The sequence below is a fragment of the Hippichthys cyanospilos genome, chromosome 4 (assembly GCF_059441005.1).
Source record: "Hippichthys cyanospilos isolate Australia breed blue-spotted pipefish chromosome 4, RoL_Hcya_1.0, whole genome shotgun sequence".
Taxonomy (NCBI): Eukaryota; Metazoa; Chordata; class Actinopteri; order Syngnathiformes; family Syngnathidae; genus Hippichthys; species Hippichthys cyanospilos.
In genome coordinates this window covers 5175189-5199527 of record NC_142372.1, presented here as the reverse complement: position 1 = coordinate 5199527, position 24339 = coordinate 5175189, and the positions used below count along the sequence as shown (strand labels likewise).

Below are 24339 nucleotides of genomic sequence, written 5' to 3'. Positions count from 1 at the left end.
ATATATATATATATATATATATATATATATATATATATATATAAATATATATAATTTATATATATATTTATATAATATATATTTATTTATATATATATTTATATATATATATATATATATATATATATATATATATATATATATATATATATATATATATATATATATATATATATATATATATATAAATCTGGTTGAACGTTTTTCTCTGGAATTTTAAGATGAGATTAGAAAGAAATTAATTACATCAATAATAGTGATGAATTAATCTCCTTTTTTTTCATCTCTTCATAGCACTACCAATACTGCTTTCACACTGGTGGAGGAGATATTTATATGTAATGTCTTAAAATCAACTATCCCTGACAGACTGGTAAGCTTGACTTCTTCCAGGGCGCCCGCATCTGCTTGCAATATTTTGACACACTAACCCTAATAAATAGAAGTAACTCTACATCACACATGTCAAGCAGATCCATGCGTGCAAGGGCGCTCGCACACATCGCAGAAGCACTTTTATGATGCAGTCGATTTGAAGCTCGCCGCCGCGCCAATGTTCCGCATACTGTACAGGCCTTTTTTTATGACTTATTCCGTTTGAAGGACTGTACCTGTGTTGCATGGCATTCAGATTTATTGCCATTTTGCTCTTAAGAAAATCGTAATGGCACACTGGAGTTTCTATTAGTGTCATTATGAGCAGGCTGACAAGCCTCCCGCAGCTTTGTGAGCAGCTCCCAGTGAAATTTACTGCTTCTGACTCTGGTTTGGAGCCTTGCCAGTTTTTTCTACGATTGAGTTGACAGAGCGCACAAGACAGCTCCTTTAATGTATCGGCGGGCTTTCTTCGCCCAAATAACGCTGAGTAAGAATATGCTCGCGCCGCTTCTTCAGACAAAGAAGGAACTCTATTTGTCACTCGGGGTGACTTCTCGCCTTTTGTGTATTTGTTCTCTGAATAGCGAGCGAAAGAAAGGGACGGGATGGTAAATGATCCTCGGAAATGAGCAGTCTCCGTTGCATCACGCTTGCCTTTGTTGCAATCCTATCAAACACCAGACTGTATTTTCTCCTGTCGTGACACCGGAGCTCCTTCTTCACTCGCTGTAATCAGCGCGATTCGATTCAAGAAGCATTTATTTTAAAAGGGAAGACAGTCCAAAACTTTCCTTGACATTAATACAGGGGTGTCCAAACTTTTTGCAGAGCCAGATCTTGGTGAGTTGATAAGGTGGCCGCTGACCATTTCGCGGCTCCATTTTAGCCCGGGAGATATCGAAATAAACTTTCGATTCCTCTCGGTCATTCTGGATGTTTACGATTTTAATCAAAGTAACAAACCGAACAAACCTTTTTTTAATGATTGATTTATTAAAAAAACAAAACCTGTGGAAACATTTAGACAGTGATAATGTAAGATCATTTTAAATGAGTTTCAATGTACACTTAGCATTCGTTGTCTGTGCAAGAAAATTGCATTCGTAGCTTGTGCATAACTTACATGAAAGCCACAACTACTGTAAATAGTTAATATCTATTGTAAGCACGTCTTGTAAAGCACCCATTCGTTCTGCCACTTGTGCTCGGTGGCGCAGTGGTTAGCACGTCTGCCTCACAGTTCAGGGACCTGAGTTCAAATCCACCTCATGTCGACCTTCCTGTGTGTATTTTGCATGTTCTCCCTGAGCCTGCTTGGGTTCTCCTCCCACACTCCAAAAACATGCACGGCAGCTAAATTGGACACACTAAATTGTCGTTAGGTATGATTGGGTGTCTGAATGGTTATTTGTCTCTGTGTGCCCAGAAATTGGCTGAAAAGCAGTTCAGGGTGTCCCTCGCCAACTGCAGCTATGAGCGGCTCTAGAAAATGGATGGATGGGTGAATTTTAAAATGACAAATTAATCAGATTAATAAGATTTATTGATACATTTCCAGCGGCGGTTCTCTGAACTGAAATCATATTCACCCGTGCAATTTGAAACCTGGCTATTTCTTGAAACTAAATGTTCACTTAAATTTTATATTTAAATAACAGGGTAATAAATCATCGTATTTAGAAGTCGCTTTAAGATTTTTGTATTCATTATTGTAAACGGCAGGTGATCTGCCTGCATTACACAAGTCGGTTCAGTGTAACCATGTTTCACTGTAATGATTTTTGGTTGGGCTCGACCGAGAATCTGCTGGTCGATGAAATCTGCCAAAAATAATCAACCAAATTGCTGATATTTGCCGATTATGCTAACTTTGACCTTTATGTAGTTTAACCGTTTACAACAGTTGAGCTCTGTTAGTTATCACTTGAGTTCTGAGCAACTGTGATGTCATTTTCAGGCGACAGCAAAATGGGCACTCCTGAGATGGGTATTACAAAAAGAGTAGATTTTGCTTCATAATTTACATACCACATGCACAATAATAATCAAACTGCCACGTTTAGAGTAGTGTAGCTGCATAGAACAGATTACCAAAACATGTTTGCGTTGATTTCCTCTTGAAAGCGAGCGATTCGATTGAATTCAGTCGGGTGAGTTTGAATTGTATCTCCCGCGATGAACGGAGGTTGAATGCATGGCCCAACATAATATGGACTTAATTAGATGAGCGTCCCTCACAGCGTGCGTCCCCCAACCCCCCTGTCAGCTGTGGCTTGGGACACATGCTTAGAATAGCAATGCATCTATAGTGTACCGTTACATTGAAGCTACCTTATGTGGAGGCTTTGCATCGGAACACTTGATATGAATTGGTGCCTGAACTAAAGATAGCAAATTCCATACACTCCAGCCTTTTTTACCTTTTATGTCCCTGACCGTATATTAAAAATAAAACAAACTAGCCGCCAGTGTGTACAGCAAGGTCCTGACAATATGTTGCCCCTCACCCGATTTGGATAAACCAAACAGCTGGGCTTCTACCCGTTTACTTAAAGTAAACTTTTTGCGTGCGGAGTCCAGACCCGTGTTTTGCTTCGGAGTCTCTGCATTACATCAGTGGAGGCTGTCTGACACAAGTGTAAAGTTAGGAGTTAAAAGTGCAAAATTGTGTGTACTTACACGTATGTTCTATAAGGTGGCCGCTGACCATTTCGCGGCTCCATTTTAGCCTGGGAGATATCGAAATAAACTTTCGATTCCTCTCAGTCATTCTGGACCCACTGATCTAGGCAAAACATTCCGATCGATATTGCCTCTGTGGTGTATGAATTAAACAGCAAAACTAATTTATTTTTTTAATCTGGTGAGCTGAGCTCTGTGCAGTTACGTTATTTTCTGGATTTTGCCACGACATTAATATTTTGCATATATTGCATACATCGTATTTTGTAAAGGCATCGTGGCAGAGTGCATAGCACGTCCACCTCACAATTCGAAGTCCTGAGTTCAATTCCAGTTCAATCCGGCTTCCCATTATGGAGTTTGCATGTTCTCCCCGTGCCTGTGTGGGTTCTCTTCGGACACTGACTTTTTGCCACATTCCAAAAACAGGCTTAGTAGGTGTATTGGACACTCTAAATTGTCCTTAGGTGTGATTGGGTACGTGATGGTTGTTTTTCTCAGTGTGACGTGCGGTTGGCTCACAACCAGTGCAGGGTGTGCCCCATCGACTGCCCGTAGCTAGCTGGAATAGGCCCCAGCAAGCAAAACGACCCTAGTGAGGTTAAGCGGCTGTAGAAAACGGATGGATGGATGGATGTTTTTGTAAATTTTGGGGTTGGGCTTTCATTTCTAAATGCTTGCAATCGGAGTTAGAGTTTTATACTAGGGACCTGTACAACCTTCAACCACCTTTGGCAGGAACATGTTGCCCTGTAAGGCACTTTGAAAGGTCCCAATAATGTAAAAATCTACTATTTCTGGGTGTAACATGTGCAAAGGGGATTGTAAGACTGTTGCTCTAAGACACTTTCACAAGGCTGGGGGTGTGTTTGTGTTGGCTGACACCTACCTTACGACAGTAATCCACTCTTTCTCCTCCCCCATCCTTCCTGTTTTTTTTTTTTCTTCACCACAAGCCCAAAAAAGTCCTCCTTTACCCTCTACCGCAAATCTTTTCATTCCATTCATGTCTAGAATGGGAATAAATGTCCGGTGTTTGCTGGAATTGTGAAGACATAACAGTAAAACAAAAGAAGCGTTTCCCCTTTTGTGATGGTTTTGTTTCAGGCAAACCTCACACTGTGTTTGCGGCTGACTCGGTGGAACATTCAATTCCAGTCTGTCACCAGGCTGTCCTTCAATTATTTAAAAAGAAAAAAAAATGTCCATCATGTAATGTCAGAGATATTTAATTCACCACTGCTTCTGGGATCAGGGGGCACCCACTTGATTTATTATGGAAGCCCTTTAATGTGGACAGCTGTTTCCTGCTTAAAAGAAAAAAAAATAGGTCATGGGTCAAATGAAACGACCTTGCGCCTTCTTCTTGGCCACAATTTGAGATGGAAGGTTTGGACTGCAATGCGTTGTTTAGTCTAAATATTTTATTAAGATGCTGCAACTAACGATTACATTAATAATCAATTACTCTGTTAGTAGAGTATTCATTTGATCTGTAATATGTAAGAATATGCTTGGTTTAATTTTTATAAACAAATTTTAGAGACCTGAAAATACATTTCCATGTTCAAATCAATGCTTAATTTATGGTAGACCATGGGTCTATGATTGCTGGATATTTGTTATTTACTTTGTCTTACTGTGTCTCTTTTTTTTGTGGGGGGGGCATTCTGGACAATTGCGGTTTCAATTGAAGTAATAAACAAACTTTTTTTTAAACTGTTTTCAAACCCTAACGCTCTGTTTATTAGAAATTAAATTCCATGCAAAATGTCAACAACAATAACACAAATTGAATTAACTTCAGTATTTATGCACTTTTTTGGGGGTCATTCTGGACAGTTACAATTTTTAATGGTTTTAATTGCTCCTTGCAAGTATTTTACTAATGTATGTGTGTTCGACTTAGTGGCGAAATGGCGCAAAAAAATCCCCTCCCATTCTGAAAAATTACATTTAAAAAAAGAGCGTGATTTATTCAATAGTGTCTACATAACCTACAGAACTGTCTCTTTTTAACCAGCCATTTGTTCAAAATCTCCATTTCGCAAATGATCTATTTTCCAAATCACCGATTTTTAGAACGAAGAAATAATCCAAAAGTCTGGTTTGGGATTTTGTCTTGATTTAAGTTAGGTGTCTTTTTCACTCCCAACAACACCGCCTATCCGCGTGGTCCGATCTGCGGTCCCCCTATGATAACCGGCCTAGCCACTGGAGGGCCACAGCCGTGTGGCAGAGGAAAGACTCGGATAGTGGTCCGGGGGGGCCTAAAGCGACCCCTGACCCCCAGTGTCATTAATCACTAGGCTCCTGATGGCCGTGTCCCTTGGGGGAAATCAGTCCGGGGCAAAGGATGATGGGAGGTGAAGCCTGTAGCCAATTACAGATGGGCCGGGAGCAGCTGAGTGGACAGATCAGGGCTTTATAGAGAGATGAAATGAGCACTGGCTGGCCATGTGAGCCTAACGGGGCTCCCGTCCCGTACTTCTCAAAGACACGTCATCGCCGACGCTCGGACAGCTAGTAAAAGCAGCAGACGGAGAAGTCGCGACAATTACAACGGCAGAAATGGACGCCTGTGATGAAAGCGCACTCTGCTCCGCTGTGATCAAAGAGGTGTTTGGGCCCGGTCCAATTAGGCCGCTTAAAGTTAAACGGCGCAGATGTTGCACGCCGAAAGCAAATGTGGCTTGTTGACTCTCTGGACACAGCCGTTGTTAATGTGATTTTTTTTTTTTTTTTTTTTAAAGGAATTATTAAAGGTGTACCTCCATATTGTGATGGCACCACACTGAAACGTGAAACCTGGTGTTGATTAATTAATGCCGTCTTCGGTTTCAAACACAGCTCTGCACCACTCAGAATAGACACAAAATTAAGTCAGTACAGTAAGCTCCCGCTAGTCATGCCAAGCTCAACCGACACCCCCCCCCCCCCACACACACACACACACACACACAACTTTAAATCATCCTAATACTGTAAAGTTCTGGTTCACAACCTTTTGCAATTATGTCCCCCTGAAAATACTTGTTTCCGCCAAGTACCTAGTAAACGGTGCAAAGCATTATGGGATGACAAAAAAAGACTTAAAACAGTGCATGACGATTAAATACATTTCGGCACTGCATTTGTAATAGTATTTTTTGACTTACTTTACTCAGCAGCGCCACTAGATGCATTGTTTAACAACTCTTTTATTTCTAGCCCTCCTCTACTGATGATGCACAAACTTTTGCAAATGATATACCGCAAATGATATCTTGCTTCATGTTCCAATTGTTCTGCTTTTAATTAGAAAAAAGAAATGCATTGAAAGCATTACGATAAATTCATTGATACCTGCAGAAGCTGTTAAAATCTCAGTGCCTTCATGCAAACCTCTGCCGAAACCGAACTTCATAATTTGATTTTGAAACACTTAAAATGTCAATTCGCCCTACAATGTCACCCTTAAATATAAATAGCTAACACCTGAAGTATAAATGCACATGCAGTGAAGACGCGCCTTTGCTTTCACTAACAATCCCGGGCTAAGTCAGGTTAAAAAAAAAAGCTTTACTGTAATATGTTTTATGAGGTTCCACTAGTCTAAAACTGCCATTCTAATATATAATGTCTTTGAGGGATATGAATTAAGCAGCAAAATTCACGTTTTTATCCATCTCTGAAGGCGGCCATTTTGCTACTTTCTGTCAACTGCAAATGACGTCACAGTTGTTCAGGGACAAATCAAGGCTCAGCTTGGAATCATCACATGACCAAGCTCAAAACACAAGTGAATAATATAGAACAATATCGAAAATATTTGACATGACTTCCCTTTTAACATTCTTCAGGAGCTACTTTCCTTCCTTCCTTCGCTGTACATGATTTGTCTTATGGCTTCCTTGTAAAACCGTAGAATTTTTTTTCGCGAGCCAACAGCACTGCACTATTAACTACGGCTGTTTTAAAAACACATCTGTCTTTGTACACGTGAAGTGTAGCACTATCTCTTTGTGGCCCCACCAGCAGCTGGCCGGGCCACCACCATGTCGGGGTGTGTGTGGGGGGGGGGCTCTTGTGTCATTTGTTGTGGGCTCATTGTTGCAGCGTGAAAACATGGCTTCCTGCTGACCTGCACTTTAATTCACACATCAATAACCCCTGGCTGATCTCTGACCCTGCTGGTTCTACTAATTGTTTGATGCAGGGCTTGATGCTGCATCAAATAAGTGACAGCCAAGCACGGCCGACGCTTTTGATCCGCGTTCTGGAAACGTGGCCAAAAGACAATATAAACTCTTTTTTTTTTTTTCAGCGCAGGCGGGGATGTGGCCTAGCCCCATTTGGAGTTATCAAGCTCTGTGCGACCTTTGATCCTTGTGTGATGTTACCTAATGAGTGGAGACTTCAAATCTGTTTTATTTCAAATATTGTGCCGAGTGATTAAAACGGTTGAGAAATTAAAAGCGGTAATTCATCGATCTAATGAATCTCTTTTTAATCTTCAAATCTGCTGAGAAAAATAGTTATTTTTTAAACATAGATGCATTATACATACAATGCTGATTTTTTGCTGATATGTATCAATGACGTGACTTTTAGCTTTTGCTTTATTTGAGGCTAATCCCAAACCTTGAGTTTCAACTATCAGGAAGAATCCTGCTGTTTTCTCGTGCCTTTCGCCAAATTTTTAGAAAATTAAAATATCATTAAAATATGGCCCGGGCTATTATTTTAAGGGGGTTACAATATGTACTTGTATCAATGTCTGCTTGCGAAGGAATTTGGAACGCTTGTTTTGCCTCCCGTTAACTGGCTTTGCAGATTAGACCGATGTTTCCCAGCCACAACATTTATCTGCAGCTTTAGTGAGCCAGGCGGCATCAACACCAAGACGACTGCTTTCTGTTCCAACAGATACGCAATAGTCCGTCTTGAGGTAGACTGTAATCGTTTCATACCGTAGCGCTGAAGTCAAGAATCGTGCAAACAAATTAGACAAACAAAATATTTCGACTGCAAACGAATAAAGCAAAACCAGATTAGAAAGACAATCACACAAAATGCGGGGGATGAAAGAAAATCTAGCACAATCTAAAACAAAAAAAAAACACATTACAATGTAACGCATCAGGAAACTCCGAAATCAATTTGTTTTTTTGTTTTTTACTGGTGATTTTCCTCTGCTCACTTTTTTTGTACCTTATTTTGGTGTTGTGGAATGTATCATTATTTTGCTTTTTATTTGGCAATGTTTTTTCTGTTTTTCTTTTGCAATTTGTTTTGTTTGTGAGTTTTAGCTTGTATGCGTTTTTGCGATTAATATTATTCGGTTTGTTTTTTTTTGGGTGATTTTTGATATGCTATTCTTATCTTTTGAAATGTTTTTTTTGCAATTAATATTTTATGTTTTTGTTGTGTGTGATTTTTTTTTTCGCACTTGTTTCTGCACTTTGCTTTTTTGTCTGCAATTCCTTTTTATTTATTTATTTATTCATGTATTTATTTATTTATTTATTTATTTTATGTAGCACTTCAGGGCCACTATTTTCACCAGAGCTCACTTTTTTGGGCATTTTTGAAACTATATAATTGAAATGGGATGTCACAATGCGTCTTAAACCTAATTTTTGTATTCTTTGCCCACAGTGTTTTTCCTATTTGATATGGTTCGCAGGCCTTATTTTTTTTTCTGTTTGGCTTGTATCCGCTATGACCTGTTGTACGCGCCCCATTGTTGACGTCTAGAATGAGGAAAGCGCAATGCCAGAAAATGCTTTATTGCCATGGCTTCGCACGACATGTATGCGAACAAGCATGTCAACATGCGCCCACTCCCACCATGTTCAAATACAAGCCCAGCCTCGCATGAAGCGTACATATTTACATCTTTTTCGCTTTTGCCTTTTAGATGTTATTATAGTACGTGCCGTTTATACTTGCGGTTTATACAGTGCAGTTTATACAGTTTATACTTGTTTATAAACGCTTACATTGAGTTAATGTAATGCTTCATCTTCACCAATAAGTACATTACATATTAATACCACATACATATTCTACATGGCTCCGATTATTATTATTAGCATTTTTTTTTTATTTTTTTTTTATTTTTTTAAGTAGATTAAACCGATTTTTTTTCTGTCATTTGATCATGTTTCTTTTGCTGTTTTGGTTCATAATCTGTCAAAAAAATTGGCAAAAAAAAAACGACTTTTTTTTTCTGTCGTTTGATCATGTTTCTTTTGCTGTTTTGGTCCATAATCTGTCAAAAAAAATGGGCAAAAATGTTGCTCGGTAAAGTAAAAGCAGATATTTTGATTAAACAGAAGATAAATAATCTGCTTTAATGAAGAACAACATGAGGATGACACAATTCGCTGTTGAGCAGCTGCAATCGGAGGATCTGAACAATTTAAAGTTAAACAGTAGTGCACAGCCATGAGTCGATTATACAAATAGATGCCAGTTAATTTGATGATCAATTCGTTGTAAATTAAGCAATTGATTTTGACACCTCTTTTAAAGATTCGGTCATTTCAAAAAGTCACTCACGCTCATCACTCCAGCCCCCATCTACAATTTGTCTTGCGCTAAAAATCAATCAAACCTTGAAAATGAAAATAATTTTTCGTGATGCAGTGCATCATGGGATTTATTGCTTTTCAAGTGATCATAGGATGTCCACTTTTTTTTTTTTTTTTTTAAGAGGGCATCGATTGGAAAAAAAATGTTCTTTGCAATATTATGTTCGATGCAGGGGGTGGCCATTTTGTCTCTGTTGTCACAGTTGATTAGACCTCAGGTAACAAAGAATCACTGCTCAGTTTGTGAATGTCACATGACCTAACTAAAAAAAAAGGTGAGCAAAGCGGTGTCATTTTCTGGTGACTGTCACTGACAAAATGACCGACCCCTAAAATAGTTAATTAAGCAGTTAGATTTAGCCGCTTAATTAATATTCCACAAAGGCAATATTAAATCATGCAATCCTGAAGGCACGTTTTTATTTTTCTTCCAATGAATTTCATTCAAATTAATTTATTTTTTCAGCTTTTTTAAATAATCAATTACTTTAAGCAATGAATTACTATCTTTGTTACTTTAGTACTTCACTTAAAGTAATTGATTCCTTAATTTAGTACAAGACATACTTCAGCACAAGACATATTTCTACGTGTACACTCCTTGAGCCAAACAATTGAACAATTTTCAAAAAATAATTCTAAGTACCTAGAATTGAATGTCTGAACTCCTGAACAAATGTAAAAATGTCTTTGGGATTGAATGAGTTCATCTCAAAGCGATGTTTAGACAAACGGGGTCGCGTTGGACATATTATTGAAAAGAGCGCAATACAAACAGACCATTGTGAGTTCAGCGGTTTTGTTCATTGGCGAATGTGACTTCTAGCTCTGAGACAGGTCCTGTAGCCCACGTAGCCCACGTAGCCCCCGTTGCACGTGGCTTAGACATGTTGCTAAAATGAATCAGGGCTAATCTGGTGTCCTGATCGCCGCTATTTGCCAAAGTCATTAATGAGTCCAATTCCAGGTTAAGGGGCTGAAGGATTGACGGGAATTAAGTGGGCAGGGCAACGCTGCGTACGAGTGGCCCTGTGTGTGCGCCTCGGGCGTGTGGATTTACTGCCGCAATCCTCTAAATGAGCTTCATTATACTGGACTATCCTGCAGGTTCCACCCACTGCTGTACGTGGATTAGCGGGTTGCTGCGACCCCTCCCTTTCCACTTAGGCATGTTGCACTTTTTGATTCTGCTGCGTAGTGCGGCAATAAGAGATGTGTAATAGGCAGTTAAAAATGAAAAGAAAAGCGGGGTGCTTGATGAGATTGGAATATTATAATCCTGGAAGGGACAACATGAGCATATTTGCTGATGTCTTAATTTGCGTACCGTAACTTCATATAACGTAAAGATCGACAGTGGCCCAAGATATGACATTTCAACGCAGAGAGGCCAGCTCTCATTGTGCAATGAGTGGTACGTGAGCACATTGGTGGGATATCTAAAAACTCATTATACCTCACATAACTGATAAAAATAAAGCTGCATACCATAGCTCTGAATAGTGATTTAACACCTGTTTAAATGGGACTAATGTAAAAGTGCTCCTGTTTTTGTGGTAATTGTTATAAGAATTATATATACCAAGGGCATGTTTATTTTTTGGGACTTTTCTTCCTCAGGTTGAAATGTCCAACTGCATTTAAATGCACCATCTTTTTAGTGGCTTGCGCTAAGGTTGGAGACTTGTGCTGTATCATACAATGATAGCGTCATTTCAACGCTTTATTCATGTTTTTTTTCCCTTTTTTGTGGTGTGTTGATAACTTGTTTGTAACGGATGTGGTGGCAAATAAAACGGAGTTGCAAGGACGATCAAGCTAGCGGCTCCGCCACAATAGCTGCAAAGGCCAACTTCAAAATAAAAGTCGACTACAGCTATTGTATTGACTCCATAAATCTCTAAATATTGTCACATTTATGTACGTACTCATTAAAAGACGTACTCAAGCTGTGCCACTGGATCAAATTTTCTCTAGCGCAAATTTTAGCGTCTGAATCTGTTGTAGTTGTCGCATCTTAGATGAAATTTGAAGGAGTGATCGGCAGCTACACCTAAATAAATCTAGAAGATTTATATGGTTCTCTCTCCTAACTGCAGCAAAAGCTGCATTGTAACTACATTGTGGCTGGCGTCTGACCAAAATGAGTTTAACATCCCTGTTTTGGAGGAACAAAAGTGTGACTCTTAATGAGGAAGGCATGACCATTGCTTTCACTCTTATTGTCTATCAGATTGAATCGTATTCAATTGAATGATAAAATAATGCGTCAAGACCTGAAAAAAATAAATGACTGAGTGACGACTCCCTCCTTGACCAGCCTTTCTGACCCCGCCCGCTCCTGACCACACGCTCCCTGCAAGCTTGAGTGCAGATAAGCTGTTGACAAGATTAATGCATCTGTATCAAAAGTCTCGAGCCGCTCAGCTTTGTGTTGTTTGTGAATCCCCTTTTCCAGGTCAAGCCAGATTGCCTTAACTGGGCTAATGTGTTTTCAAGCCAAATTTAACGGGCGTGTCAGACACATGCCGGCCTGCTCGCCCCTCTGCTCCGACGCGGTGCCCCACATTCCCATTGACACTTTTTTTCACCTTTGGATCAGAATAAAGTGAAAAGTTAGTCTGAAGCGGTCGGTTTTTATTTTTGTAATCCTTGGAGTTCTTCTGAAGGCAATCTCATAGATTCAAGGCTTGAAATAAGCGTTTTCATATCGCTGTTTGCTGTGTAAATTTTGGACTTTGCACCTCATGTAAACACACTAAGAATCAAGCGCCCGCCGACGGTCCCAAATGGGTTTTGAGCAACAGTTCATTTATGTTCAAGGGTGCCAGGTTTCTTTAGACTGAATTGGTGATCCATTCAAAGCGATCGCCATGGTTCAGGAAAAGCAGAAGGAGTAGTCATTTCAAGCTCCGGGACAACGTAACCTAACATAACATACTTCTAGTGCGATACATTGGCCAACTTTAAAAACAACACACCAAATAATACCTGGATGTCAATACAATCGCCTTATTAAATTAGCCTAGCACGTCCAAGTATTCCTTAGCTGCTGAAGTCAGGATGAGACGTACGGTGCATTCAAATGCAGTCGGAGAGTTCTCATTCATACAGAATAAAAGGCCATCGAATCATTAAACGTTAGTAATTGTAATAATAATGATCATAGTTAGTCATGTTTAATCATAAAATTGCCTTAAGACCTCTGAGAAAAAGCTGCAAAAAATATTCCACAAAATTGGTCCTAAAATTAAGATACCCACTTAAAAAATATATATATTTTGAGTCTTTTGGATTATTGTCCAATATTGAATCATGGTGGGCCAAATTGCTATGGATTCCAGTTTTTGTGTGGCCGGCACAAAACAGCGCAGCTTGATGACTTGCAATTATACACTGGCAGAAATCCAGCCTTGGTGTTATTCATCATTCTTGTCCCACAGATGCATCTGAAATCGCATCGATTATTATGCACTGCACTTTTAAATTCTGACAAGGCTCAACAATGGATAACTTGTCTGGCTACTCTGTCACAAATGGATGGCCAAACAAGAAATTCATTGACATGACAACCACGTGATGCCTTTTCCGCCTCGATGACCTCATGATTGTTTTTTTTTTTTTATCTCCTTCCACCAGGCACCCCGGTCAACCGTATTCCCATCATGGCCAAACAAGTTCTGGATCTCTATATGCTCTACAAGCTGGTGACGGAGAAGGGAGGCCTGGTGGAGGTCATCAACAAGAAGATCTGGAGAGAGATCACCAAGGGACTCAACTTGCCCACCTCCATCACCAGCGCCGCGTTTACACTGCGCACACAGTAAGACACAAAATGGCCTCACGCACAATCTAGTCAGTCTGGAAGTCCGGATTCCACACAATTATCAAACTGACAAATATCGATCTGAAAATGACGTCCCTTGTATCGCATCAGTATCAGTGAATTTGGCCTAAACTTTCCTTTAGCGCCTTTGACTTTAGGTTATGTGTAAATTATTGACATCCAGGTCAGTTCTTTGCATTGCTCAGACTAAGCGCTTCTTGTAGACTTTTCAAAATTAATTGATTTATGGCCAAATGGTTTATCGAGTTAATCAAGAACTATTTTAGTAATCAATCAATCGTTTGAAGCTATCGTTTAACCTAAAATTCTCCACGATTCCAGCATCTCAGCAGTTATTACCGTATTCTCTGATTTCTATCATCTTTCTTGAAAGTAGGCTGATTATCTGGAAGACATTTGCAAACAGCTGCTTTTACTTTGCAAAACAATGACCGAACCAGTAAGTCAATCCGTTTCAAAAAGTTGCATCAATCCCTCTCGTGCAGCATTAATTGCCATCGAGTTGTTTTTGCCTACTTAACAATACCACATCAAAGAGTTATTCATTTATAAACAGTAATTGGGAGAAAATGGCTTTGCAATACACTTAAATGCAAAACAAAGTTGTATCTGATTATTGGTTGATTGATAATATCAATAGAATAATGATTCCAAAAATTTTGGATAGTGGCTATATAAATATTTGCTTTGTTTTGAATGACAGGTCTGCAGAATGAGCTCATCAACACATTACATGATATCTATTTAAGGATATAAAGTTACGCTACGGGTTTACGTGTTATAAAAATGACTCAAGTGCAATAAATGGTTAGAGTATACAAGGGTAAAATAATTGGCAAATATCAGCCATTTGTTGGCCTGATGTCAATATGAGGTTATGGTATGGATTTATGTGTGATAAATAAGGACAACAGTAGTTGTATACAACTACTAAAATGGTTCGAGTACATAGAGGTAAAACGTTCAAATAATCCCTAAATATCAGCTATTTTCCAATTATTTTTGGCCGATATAATCGGTTGGGCCCTCCTCCGAATGCTCTGGCAGGCCATATCCTGAATGACCCCCGTGCCCTCCCCCCCCGTTGCTCATTTTAGCCACTCGCATGTTTGTGTGAATCCTCACGCATGCCATTTGTCCGCTCCGCCGAGCCACTTTCCTTTCCCGCGTCCATTACATCACCTTCATCGATCACTATGGATTGATGGATCGCCCATCGGGCGGTTTCCGAGTTCACCGTGACTAAGGCGTCTGCCTGAGTGACAGTTGGACGCAGGAGAAGGCTTCAGACGTTGCCGCCGTACGTTCGGAGAAGCTGGAATGGACTGTCACACCGCACTGTCCACTAATAAGGATACCCTAATGAAGCCTCATGTATTTTTAATGTTCTCCGCAGGCTCTATCTAATGGATGCCGAGGCTCTTAGCGCCTTATTGATCCGCCGTGATGCAGTCAGCATACATAATAATACTGCATGTTGGTTTTAACCTGCGTTTTAACGGCACCGGGCCTGTGACTGTGCATATACTCCATGACGTCAACACAACACTCAGCATGTTTTCACACACACACAGTTAACCAATCGCCATTCTATTTAAACTCAAGGCATCTGTGTCCTGTTTGGCAGGTACATGAAGTATTTGTACCCCTATGAGTGCGAGCGTAAGGGCCTGAGCTCCCCGGGCGAGCTCCAGGCTGCCATCGACAGCAACCGGCGCGAAGGTCGCCGCCCCAGCTACAGCAGCAGCCTCTTCCGCTTCTCGCCCTCTCCCAGCACCGCCCCGCACATCCTCTCGCCTCCAAAGATGCACCTCTCCGCCATCGGGCCCGCCGCCTCTGCCGCCCTCAACGGCCTGCAGGGCTCGCCGGGGGCCGTCCTCAAGAAAGGTAATCAACCCATGCGCTCCCTGAACATTACGTTATTACTAGAGAAGCTTTTTGGATTTGGGCTATTTAAAAAAAAATAAAATAAAATATTTTGGTATTTGTTTTATTGTGGCCATATTAAAAGATGTATACATAAAAATAAAACAGGTGATGTTAAACAATCTGTCTTCTAGAGTTGCTGAATGGAAAAAATAGGCCCCAGAGACTCCACTAGTAGTTCAATCAAGTTTAATAAATTAGGAATAAAAGCACAGCACTCTGTTGGAAGTTGTTTATTTTTATTCCCAATCGCATTGGGTACTTGAAAAAATATTTCACAGGGGTACATTATTTGAAAAAATGGTTGAGAACCACTATATTCTTATTCACAAGGAATGCTGTATCAGTAGTGTAGAGAAATGCCTCCCTCTGTTGGCCATTTAAAGTAACTGCAAGCAATGCTTTCATGCAGTCCGTTTCTGTTACTGCTAATACTGCATTCAATGCTGCTGGGAAGAGGGAATGCAGTGTTGCTTTCTTACTTTCTTTCTTGGTTAGAGTACGGAATGATAAAACGTAGAAATAATTGGCATATTATCGCTCATTTGGCCAATTCATTTAGGCCGATGTCTGGAGGTCCCTAGTTATGACTATTTTTCATTTCCTGTAAACAAACACATCAAATGTTAACAGTGATATTTGAAATCTAATACAAATTGCAAAATCGGGGACACAGGATAGGACATCGTTTTAAAAATAAGAGAATACACTTTGTCCATGAGTGCATTTGTGCATTTTGCGTAGCATGGGCGGTACGCGTGTCCAGGTGTGGCGTGGGAGTCTGAGCGCCCAAGCCCGCCTGGGGCTCGTGAGACCCTTGATTAATAGTACACTTCCCACGCCGCGTGAACTTTGAAGAGACGTGGCTAGGTTCCTGTCGAGGACTGTCATTAGGACAGGAATGCCAAACTGCTGTCAGCTTCGGGATAAGCAATCACGCCGACAGTAGCAATTGAGAAGCTGATGTATAATGGCGCTCGCCTCCCCTTCCAGATGAACTGACTCCCTCCATGATGGCGGCAAGACCCTCCATGGCCCTGGCGCTGGGACAGCAGCAGGTGGCGGGCCTGGCACGCGCCGCCACGCTGGAGCAGCTCAGAGAGAAGCTGGAGACCGGCGGGGGCGGCGCGCCAGAGGGCCCCGAGAGGAAAATGGCGCGCCTGGCCGAGGAGCAGCAGCGCCTCATGCAACAAGCTTTTCAGCACAACCTGCTGGCCATGGCCTCACACATGCCCATGAACCTGCGTCTCGGGGCCCCCGCCCTCACCCCCAGAGGTCAGTTCCCCACCGCTCCGCCGTCGTTCACCTGTCAAGTTCGGGGAAATATGACCGAAGCGAGTCGTGCGTGTTTTTCCAGATGACAAGCAGCAGGATATGTCTCTGAGCATCTCAACCAATGGCAACGCCAGCATCACTGTTTCTGTGGAGGTCAATGGCACAATGTACTCAGGTTGGTTGTTGAGCACATCTGGTTACGCCCCCCCAAAAAATATTGCACATCGCTGAAGTTACCCAACCCTAAATACAGTCGTGCTCATAAATTCACCACATAAGCACAACTGTTTGCCAACTAGTGATTGCCTATACAGTTTTGCTCATAAGGTTAACTTAGGGGCACACTTGTGCTTATAAGTTCAGCGCATATTTGGTTAAAGCATTCACTCAAAGAAAATTATATTTACTTTATGTTTAACCATAAATACAGCCATGCTCATGAGTTAAGCCGAGGCACATGTGAATTAATGAGCACAACTGTTTGGCGACTCGTGGTGAGATATACAACTGGGCTCATAAAATTATGTTAACTAAGGTGCACATTTGTGCTCATATGTTCAGCGCATATTTGATTAAAGCCCCCCCACACCTCCCCGCTCAAAAAATGGCATTAGCTGAATTTGCCTAACCATAAATATAGCTGTGCTCATAAGTTTCCCCTACAGAAATGTGAACTTATGCCAACCAGTGGTGAGAAATGTTGTTGGGCTCACAGCGTTATGTCAAATCATGTGGGCACTTGTGCTCATAAGTTCTGCACATATGTGATTACAGTTTCCACCATAAATTTTTACTGCTAAAACTGATTCAATTGTAACTGCCACAATTTGGTCGTTGTAAAGATTGTAAAGAAAGACCCCCCCATCCGGCGTCCTTCCACTTTTGCAAAATCTCGATTTCACGATTTTTGCCCTTTTTCAAATTCTTTAAACGCCATCGAATTATTTTAGATCGATTTCCCAGCCCTACGATTGAGTTAAACGAATCAAAAGCCAGCTAAGCTAACGCCGTATACCCAAATGGCTAAGTGTCACGCTCACATCCGCCATTTTGTTGCTGTGCATTCCAGGAACTCTCTTCGCCCAAAAGGCAGGCAGCTTGCTTGCGCCCACGGTGTCGGCGGTGCCCGCCGCCGGCTCCGCCTCCACCAGCGCCGGCTTTGGCTTCCCCGCACCCCCGAGACAGAGCCTCAGCCCCACGTCCTCCTCCTCCTCCTCCTGCAAGGGCCCCGGTTCGGCCGAGCCGGCTCCCAATGGTTCACCTTAACGGGTCCCTTCCTGATGCCCCCCCCCCTTCTCCAAAAACCCGCCAGCCCTCCTCCTTAGCCCCGGCATTAATATTCTGTCCCGTGAGAAAAATTACAGACTGTTGCACAACAAATACCTCATAAAGCCTGTCCACCTCTTGGCTGTCCAAGCGTGAACACAAAAGCCCGAGAAATAGTACATGACAACACTACTATGCATTTCACGCACACACACACATTTACACACACAAATTCATGCTAGACACAATCAGCGCAGCCAAAAACCCACTGACAGGTATCGTCACGACTAAACTTTTTTTTTTTTTGCCATTTTGTCGTCTTTATTTTTAATCTTGTGTTTTAGAATGATTTATTTGCTCTTTTTACATACCTCAAATCACCTCAACCTGCAGTGGTGTCTTTGTACCTCAGGAGCTCGACCGTATTTAACCTCCATTATTTTTCTATGCTTTTTTTTTTTTTTTGAGTTAGGTATTTTACCTCAAGCGGAGGACGGGACGCCGTAGATCGGCACGGGTGATTTTGAGAAGAAAAAAAAAAATACCTCATGGTCCTTCTCGTTGAAGTGGGGGTTGGCTCATGTCGGAAATGTACGACGGAACAGATGGATGCCGCCCCCCCTGCCCCAATACGTTGGACTATCCTCAAAATAGAAAATGGCGTCCCTCTCTCAATTCCCTAGATCCCCACGAAATAACTTTAAAAAAAAAAAATACCTCATGAGACTCTCCCAGGAGCGCCACACTGCATATACCTCAGAGGGCGGCCATGATGGAAGAAGAGCCCAAAGAAGTGTGGAACTGACAAACAAAATGGCTGCTGCTGCTGGTTTTTACAACACACACACCTCATGCTCTTCTTTTTTTCTTTTTTTTTCTTTTTTGGGGGGTCTTTTCCACTGTTAGACCTCAGCTAGGAATGTTGTCGTTGGTTGGGGGGGTTGGGGTACTGCATGCGTACAATCACATGAACTTGAACTGAATTTTTAGCCTCGGTTTGTTGTTGCACTGCTACTAGATACCAAAAAAAAAAAAAAGTCGCTGTTGGTTGCTAGTCCAATGTACAAGGCTTTCGCTTTGAAATGCAAAAAAAAAAAAACAACAAAAGCTTTATTTGTATTCTCCCCTTGAACACAGTGGGAGACTCTCTGTGAAAATATGAGAAAATTGCAACCAATATGCAGAAGCAGGACAAAATTGTTGCATCAGAGCTTGACATCATCTGGTGTGCTGTAAAAAAAAAAAGAAAAAAAGGACCCTTGCTTGAAACAGAATAGTGTACATCTTGCAATGGAATTCTTACTACTGGATTGGCAGGAAACAGTCACAACATCCCCCAAAAACTTAGCTGACCCAGCAAGTGTAATGCGTGAAAACTCCACACCATTCCTTTACACACACAACTCGTCAAAAGTTTGGAATTCAATTCAACTCATTTAGTGCCATTGACAACGCCATTTTACGTATTAACCACTTCAAAAAGCTGTGCTTAGCTGCCGTCAGAAAAAGCGCTATCTTCTAATCTCATTTTTAAAACATGTTCTGCTTGGATGTCGATGAATTTAATAATGAATCCACAATTCTGTAATTTTTCCAAACTTTTGACTGGAACTCAAACTATTGGAAAAAAAAATCTAATAATAATAACTAAAAAAAATTCCAGTTTCCATGTCAAAGTGGGTACTTTATGACAAGCGTTTGGGCATTTATTCATAATCCTTTCGGTAATCTCTTGCCTTCCTTTGAGGGAAAAGATCAAAATTGCTCACGCCGCTTCGTAGAAATGTGGGATTTCAAAGTTCTACCTCGTTTAGCTTGAGAATGTTCGTGTGTCCAGCAGAGGGCAGCATTGTCCCACAGATACTCCGTCATTCTATTGTACTAGTGACCTTTGCTAGACGCTGCCTTAAAAGACAAGTCTGTATCAAATTAATGTTTTTTTTTTAAAGGTGGACATCACGCAGACGCTACATTTGCTATTTTTTTTCTTCACATAATGGATCTTGTTGTATTTACCATGCAAATGCTGTAGGGCGACGCTACTATAAATCTCTTGGGCCTCGAGATGATTGTTGGCGCGTGTGAGCGCAAGTTCGGCTATAGTTTAGTATGCAACTTTTATTAGAGTCTTCATGCGGGTCCACTTTGTTAGCGATAAGCTCCCGGTTTTCTGACAATCCTCGAAAAAGCCGCAAGATGTCTTTTATCCTGCTTTCTGTGTGTAGCTGACGTTAGCTAGATGCGATTGTATAAATGAGGTTAGCGTCATGGTACATGTCCTGTTTGCTGACAATCCTACAAAAACACTTTTTTTCCACAGTCTGGGTTCTAAACAAGCGACTATCGACTAGCTCGGTGCTAATGTTATTGATGATATCAGTGTGAACAAATTCCGCTACATAGCTTAGCGTCATTAGCGCTGACATATGTCCAGTGTACTGACAATCCATCAAAAAAAAGCGCTAAAATGTTTCTTTTAACTGGATTTTTAACTAGCGATTCCGCTAGCTAACTTGCCACATGCTAATGTTTAACCCTCGTGCGGTATTTGGACCAATTTTTGGCTCATTTTCTTCCACATCATTCCCGCAGTATTTTAGCCAAAGAGTTTCAGCCAATTTGACATGTTGTCATCATCTGGGTGAAATTTCATCTCCCTAGTTTTTTCTATTGTCTTTGATGTAAAAATCGAAGGATTGGGCAAAATAGTGCACAAGGGTTAAATTATGTTTGCATGATAAAATACCTTAAAAGCACCAAGTATGCTAGCAGTCTAACAAAAAGCAGATGGCTATTTTCTGCTATAATTATATATTTGAACGCGCAACCATTTCAACTAGCTGGGTGCTAATATTATCAATGTTATCTGTGTGAACAAGTTCCGTTGCATACCTCAGTGTCATTCGTGCTACTGTATGTCCAGTTTGCTGACAATCTTCCAAAGAAAAAAAACGACGGGAATCTGTTAATGATTGTTTTGTAGTTGATGTATTTTTTTAACTAGCGAATCCCGCTAGCTTGACTTGCCACTTGCTAATGTTTGAGTTTTGTTTGTTCTGCAACACACAAATCGCTTCAATATCTCCTAAATGCACCCAGTTTACTATCAGTCCAACAAAAAGACAGTAGTGGTTGTTCTATTTAGCATCTTTTTTTTTTACCACTAGCCGGGTGCTAATATTATCAATGACATCTGTTTAGGAACAAGTTCTGCTACATACCTTAGCATCATTAGCGCTGGTGTGCACCCAATTTGCTGACAACCCCCCTCAAATAGCATCATTAGTAGCATCAATAGTAGCTGTTTTCCGTTATTAGGGATTAGGAATACTTCCCGCTAGCTGACTAGCAGATGCTAATGTTACCAGCATCTGTTAGCATGTGAACAAGTTGACAATCCTCTAAAACGCTCCTAGCGTCTCTTTTTTTTTTTCCCCCTAGCCGACATTTTAATGTATAAATGATAAGTGTATGCTTGCACAAGTCGCGCTAGTCGGCTTTTTACGCAACTACGATACTGTCGCCTCCGTTATTTGAAGATGGAGCGTAGCTAGCATTAGCATTCAAGGTGAGCTCAATCTTTGGTGGATGTAGTTAACGGAATATTTTTTAGCGTCATAAAAAGTGGTAAAAAGCACCCCCTTTTCCACACCACAATACCTCATTGCAGCTAGCGTGAGTGCTAAAGGTAAACATTAAAGAAAGAAGCAGCGCCACGGCTTGGCTGAAAGCTACTTAAGACTGACTTTGTTTGCTGTTGCATTTTTGGGAGTTTTTTTTTTTGTCATCAGTAATTGCAGTCGAGTTTGTTGTCGCTCGAGAAGCTGTCAAGTTCTGCACATGTTTAAAAAAAAAAAAAGTGGGGGCGGGGTTAATTCAGCTTTAAGATTGTTTAAGAACTAACCTGATCTTTGTTTAAATAAAAAATTAAAATAAAAAAAAAATTAAAAAGATTTTAAATGGAAAAAAACAGGCACATTATGCAAAGTGGTTATCAAATACCTCATTTATCAATTTTCTTTGATGTCGTCTTTGGCTTGTACAATGCTCCGTATATACATTCAACTGTGGGGTTTGTGCATATTTTTGTACTGTTATTACATGGACATGATGATGATGATGATGATGATGACTTCTATATAAATATATTATAGTTTTTTTCTCTTTGATTCAAACAACAAGGAAAAAGAAGAACATGGACAAAAACGGTGGTGAATGCTTGTTAAAACGTTTGTTTTTTTGTGCTGATTGTATTTAAGAGGAGCACTTTTTGGCAAAGTGGTTTTCACACATTCACTTTTGTTCATATGATTAGTAATATAAAGACGTGGTTCTCAGGGCTTTAAACTTGTATGTCATGATAAAGTTTTACTTTATATCTTGCTTCCTGGCCTGTATCTGTTCTTTGAAAGCACAAATGAGTGCGCTGAAAATACTCTTCGCTGCATATTCACGAAAATGGTGCCGTGTATGGCATAACAAATAAATTAATGTTTTTCTTGATAAATGAATGCATGAAAGCAAAACATTGAATTTGTATGATACACATTTCCGGCACGTTTACGACTAAATCTGCCCAGGGTCTCACAATGTTGCTGTTCCTTGCGAACAAACATAATAGTCAAATATTTCGATTTTTTTAAGCCTCTTATACTAGAAATATGTAAATTTTATTCTCATTCTCAGAAGGTGACATAAGGGCACCAGGAGGGATGTGTACACATTAACTCACTCTGCAGAAAACGTGATAATGTCTTTATAAAGTACTACGTTTCATCCCCCCCGAACGTTTTTTTTTTTTGCTTCTTTGTTTGTTTGTTTGTTTGTTTGTTTGTTTTGCACGTTATCTTTGGGGGTTGGTGTATTGTATCTACAAAGCAAAAAGCTATTTCATGCTATAAAAAATGGCCGCTGGGTGGCAGTCTTGCATTTAAGAATAAGCAGGAAAATAAAAAAACGGTATATGACTATTGAGACGATTGATGAAATTTGAGAAAAACGTGGTGGAAAAAAATGGAAAACATACGAACAAATGACACACTGCTGCTACAAAATATATTTAGTGGTAATTGATCATATTTCTTTTAAATTACAGGCCGTGGATTCGCCAGCAGAAAGTACAGTACAAAAGTCACAAATTCACAATCGCAGAGTTCAGTTCCAAATAGAAAATCATCTTCGGTGATATTTTTTGAAATAAATATTACTTTGATGTCGAAACTCATTTGTTGTCAGAAAAGGAGACGGTGAAAATTAGCTACCAATGGTTATTCCCAAAGAACGGAAAAGGCAAGAATAAACGGAAGTCTAATCTTTTGGTCCCATGTTTGTACACCCATTGAACACAATATTCAATGGGCCTTGAAAAGAGCGGTCAAAATCGCTTTAATTATTTGAATAATGAATAATTATTGGAATAATTGAAGTTAAAAATGCAGTTCGCCAAACTATGATTCTTTTAACCTTTGCTTTTATTTTGAAATCTCGAAGGCCACATCCGAAAGTGCGAAGGGTGACGGAAGCATGCCAGCTTGACGCACAAGGCTGAGGAGGTGGAGGAGGGCATGCGAGTTTGGGAATGCCGTGAAGACCATCACCGGGCGGGCGGTGCTTTTTTTTCCGCTCGCGTTCCTGTCGTTCCTCCGTGTTGTTTGACGCTGCCAACTAACGGAATGACTCCTCCGCGATTTGTTTACCGCTAAGCGACTTCGATCTGGAGATGTTAGCGAGGAAATTAGCAACAATGACCGCCTTCAGTGTCTCCTCAGCTCGTTTTGGCTAGCATGTTTTTTTCCCCCAGTCAAATTAGCTTCTTATGTGCTAAACACGGTTAAATAACACATCTTGTTCCATTTTTTTAATTAAAGCTTCCTTTTACACCTATGTCGGATTTACAATGAGTAAAAGAAGATATTAGTGGCGGTAGAAGACTTCCTGTGAGATACCCCCCTACCCCCAGCACACACCCGTGGTCATGCCCGGTGTGTGGAGCAGCAGAGCCGGGCGAAGCTAGCTGGCTGCTAGCGGAAGAGCCAGCGGTGGTTGCGGTATTTGGATGACCCGATCGGCTCGGCGAGAAACAGTCAGCATGGTCGAGCCCAGCCTGGACGACTCCAATGTCAAGGTGGCGGTCCGCGTTCGGCCCATGAACAGGAGAGGTGAGCGACACTTCCGTTGGGGAAACGTGTGCTTTTAATATTGGCAACCCTCCGTCACGATCGATTCGCTCATGGATAACTTTTGTCATAATGATTGCTTCGCATCAAAATGTGTTGATGTCATCGGCGTGATTTTCGCAGCGTTTTTATGTCTCTCTTGTTGTTTTTTAATGCATTAAGCTGTGGATGTTGCAACGATTGTCAAGATGTTGCAGGGCTGGACTGGTCA

General features: G+C 40.7%; 2 protein-coding genes across 3 annotated transcripts in view; both read left to right on the top strand.

Annotated features, from left to right (window-relative positions):
• LOC148424364 (AT-rich interactive domain-containing protein 3B-like) overlaps positions 1-22335 on the top strand; it is a 65794-nt gene extending 43459 nt beyond the window's left edge. Inside the window, exons 5-9 of the mRNA XM_088413952.1 lie at positions 13278-13461; positions 15113-15372; positions 16405-16686; positions 16769-16861; positions 17756-22335. Coding sequence (XP_088270078.1) covers positions 13278-13461; positions 15113-15372; positions 16405-16686; positions 16769-16861; positions 17756-17952 — 1016 coding nt within the window. The 3' untranslated portion in view covers positions 17953-22335. The remainder of the gene's footprint in view (positions 1-13277; positions 13462-15112; positions 15373-16404; positions 16687-16768; positions 16862-17755) is intronic.
• Positions 22336-23510: 1175 nt separating this feature from the next.
• Positions 23511-24339, top strand: part of kif13ba (kinesin family member 13Ba) — a 30304-nt gene continuing 29475 nt past the window's right edge. For both annotated transcript variants that reach the window (XM_088412492.1, XM_088412491.1), the window contains exon 1: positions 23511-24110. In XM_088412492.1, the coding sequence (XP_088268618.1) occupies positions 24008-24110 (103 nt within the window). In that variant the 5' untranslated portion in view covers positions 23511-24007. The remainder of the gene's footprint in view (positions 24111-24339) is intronic.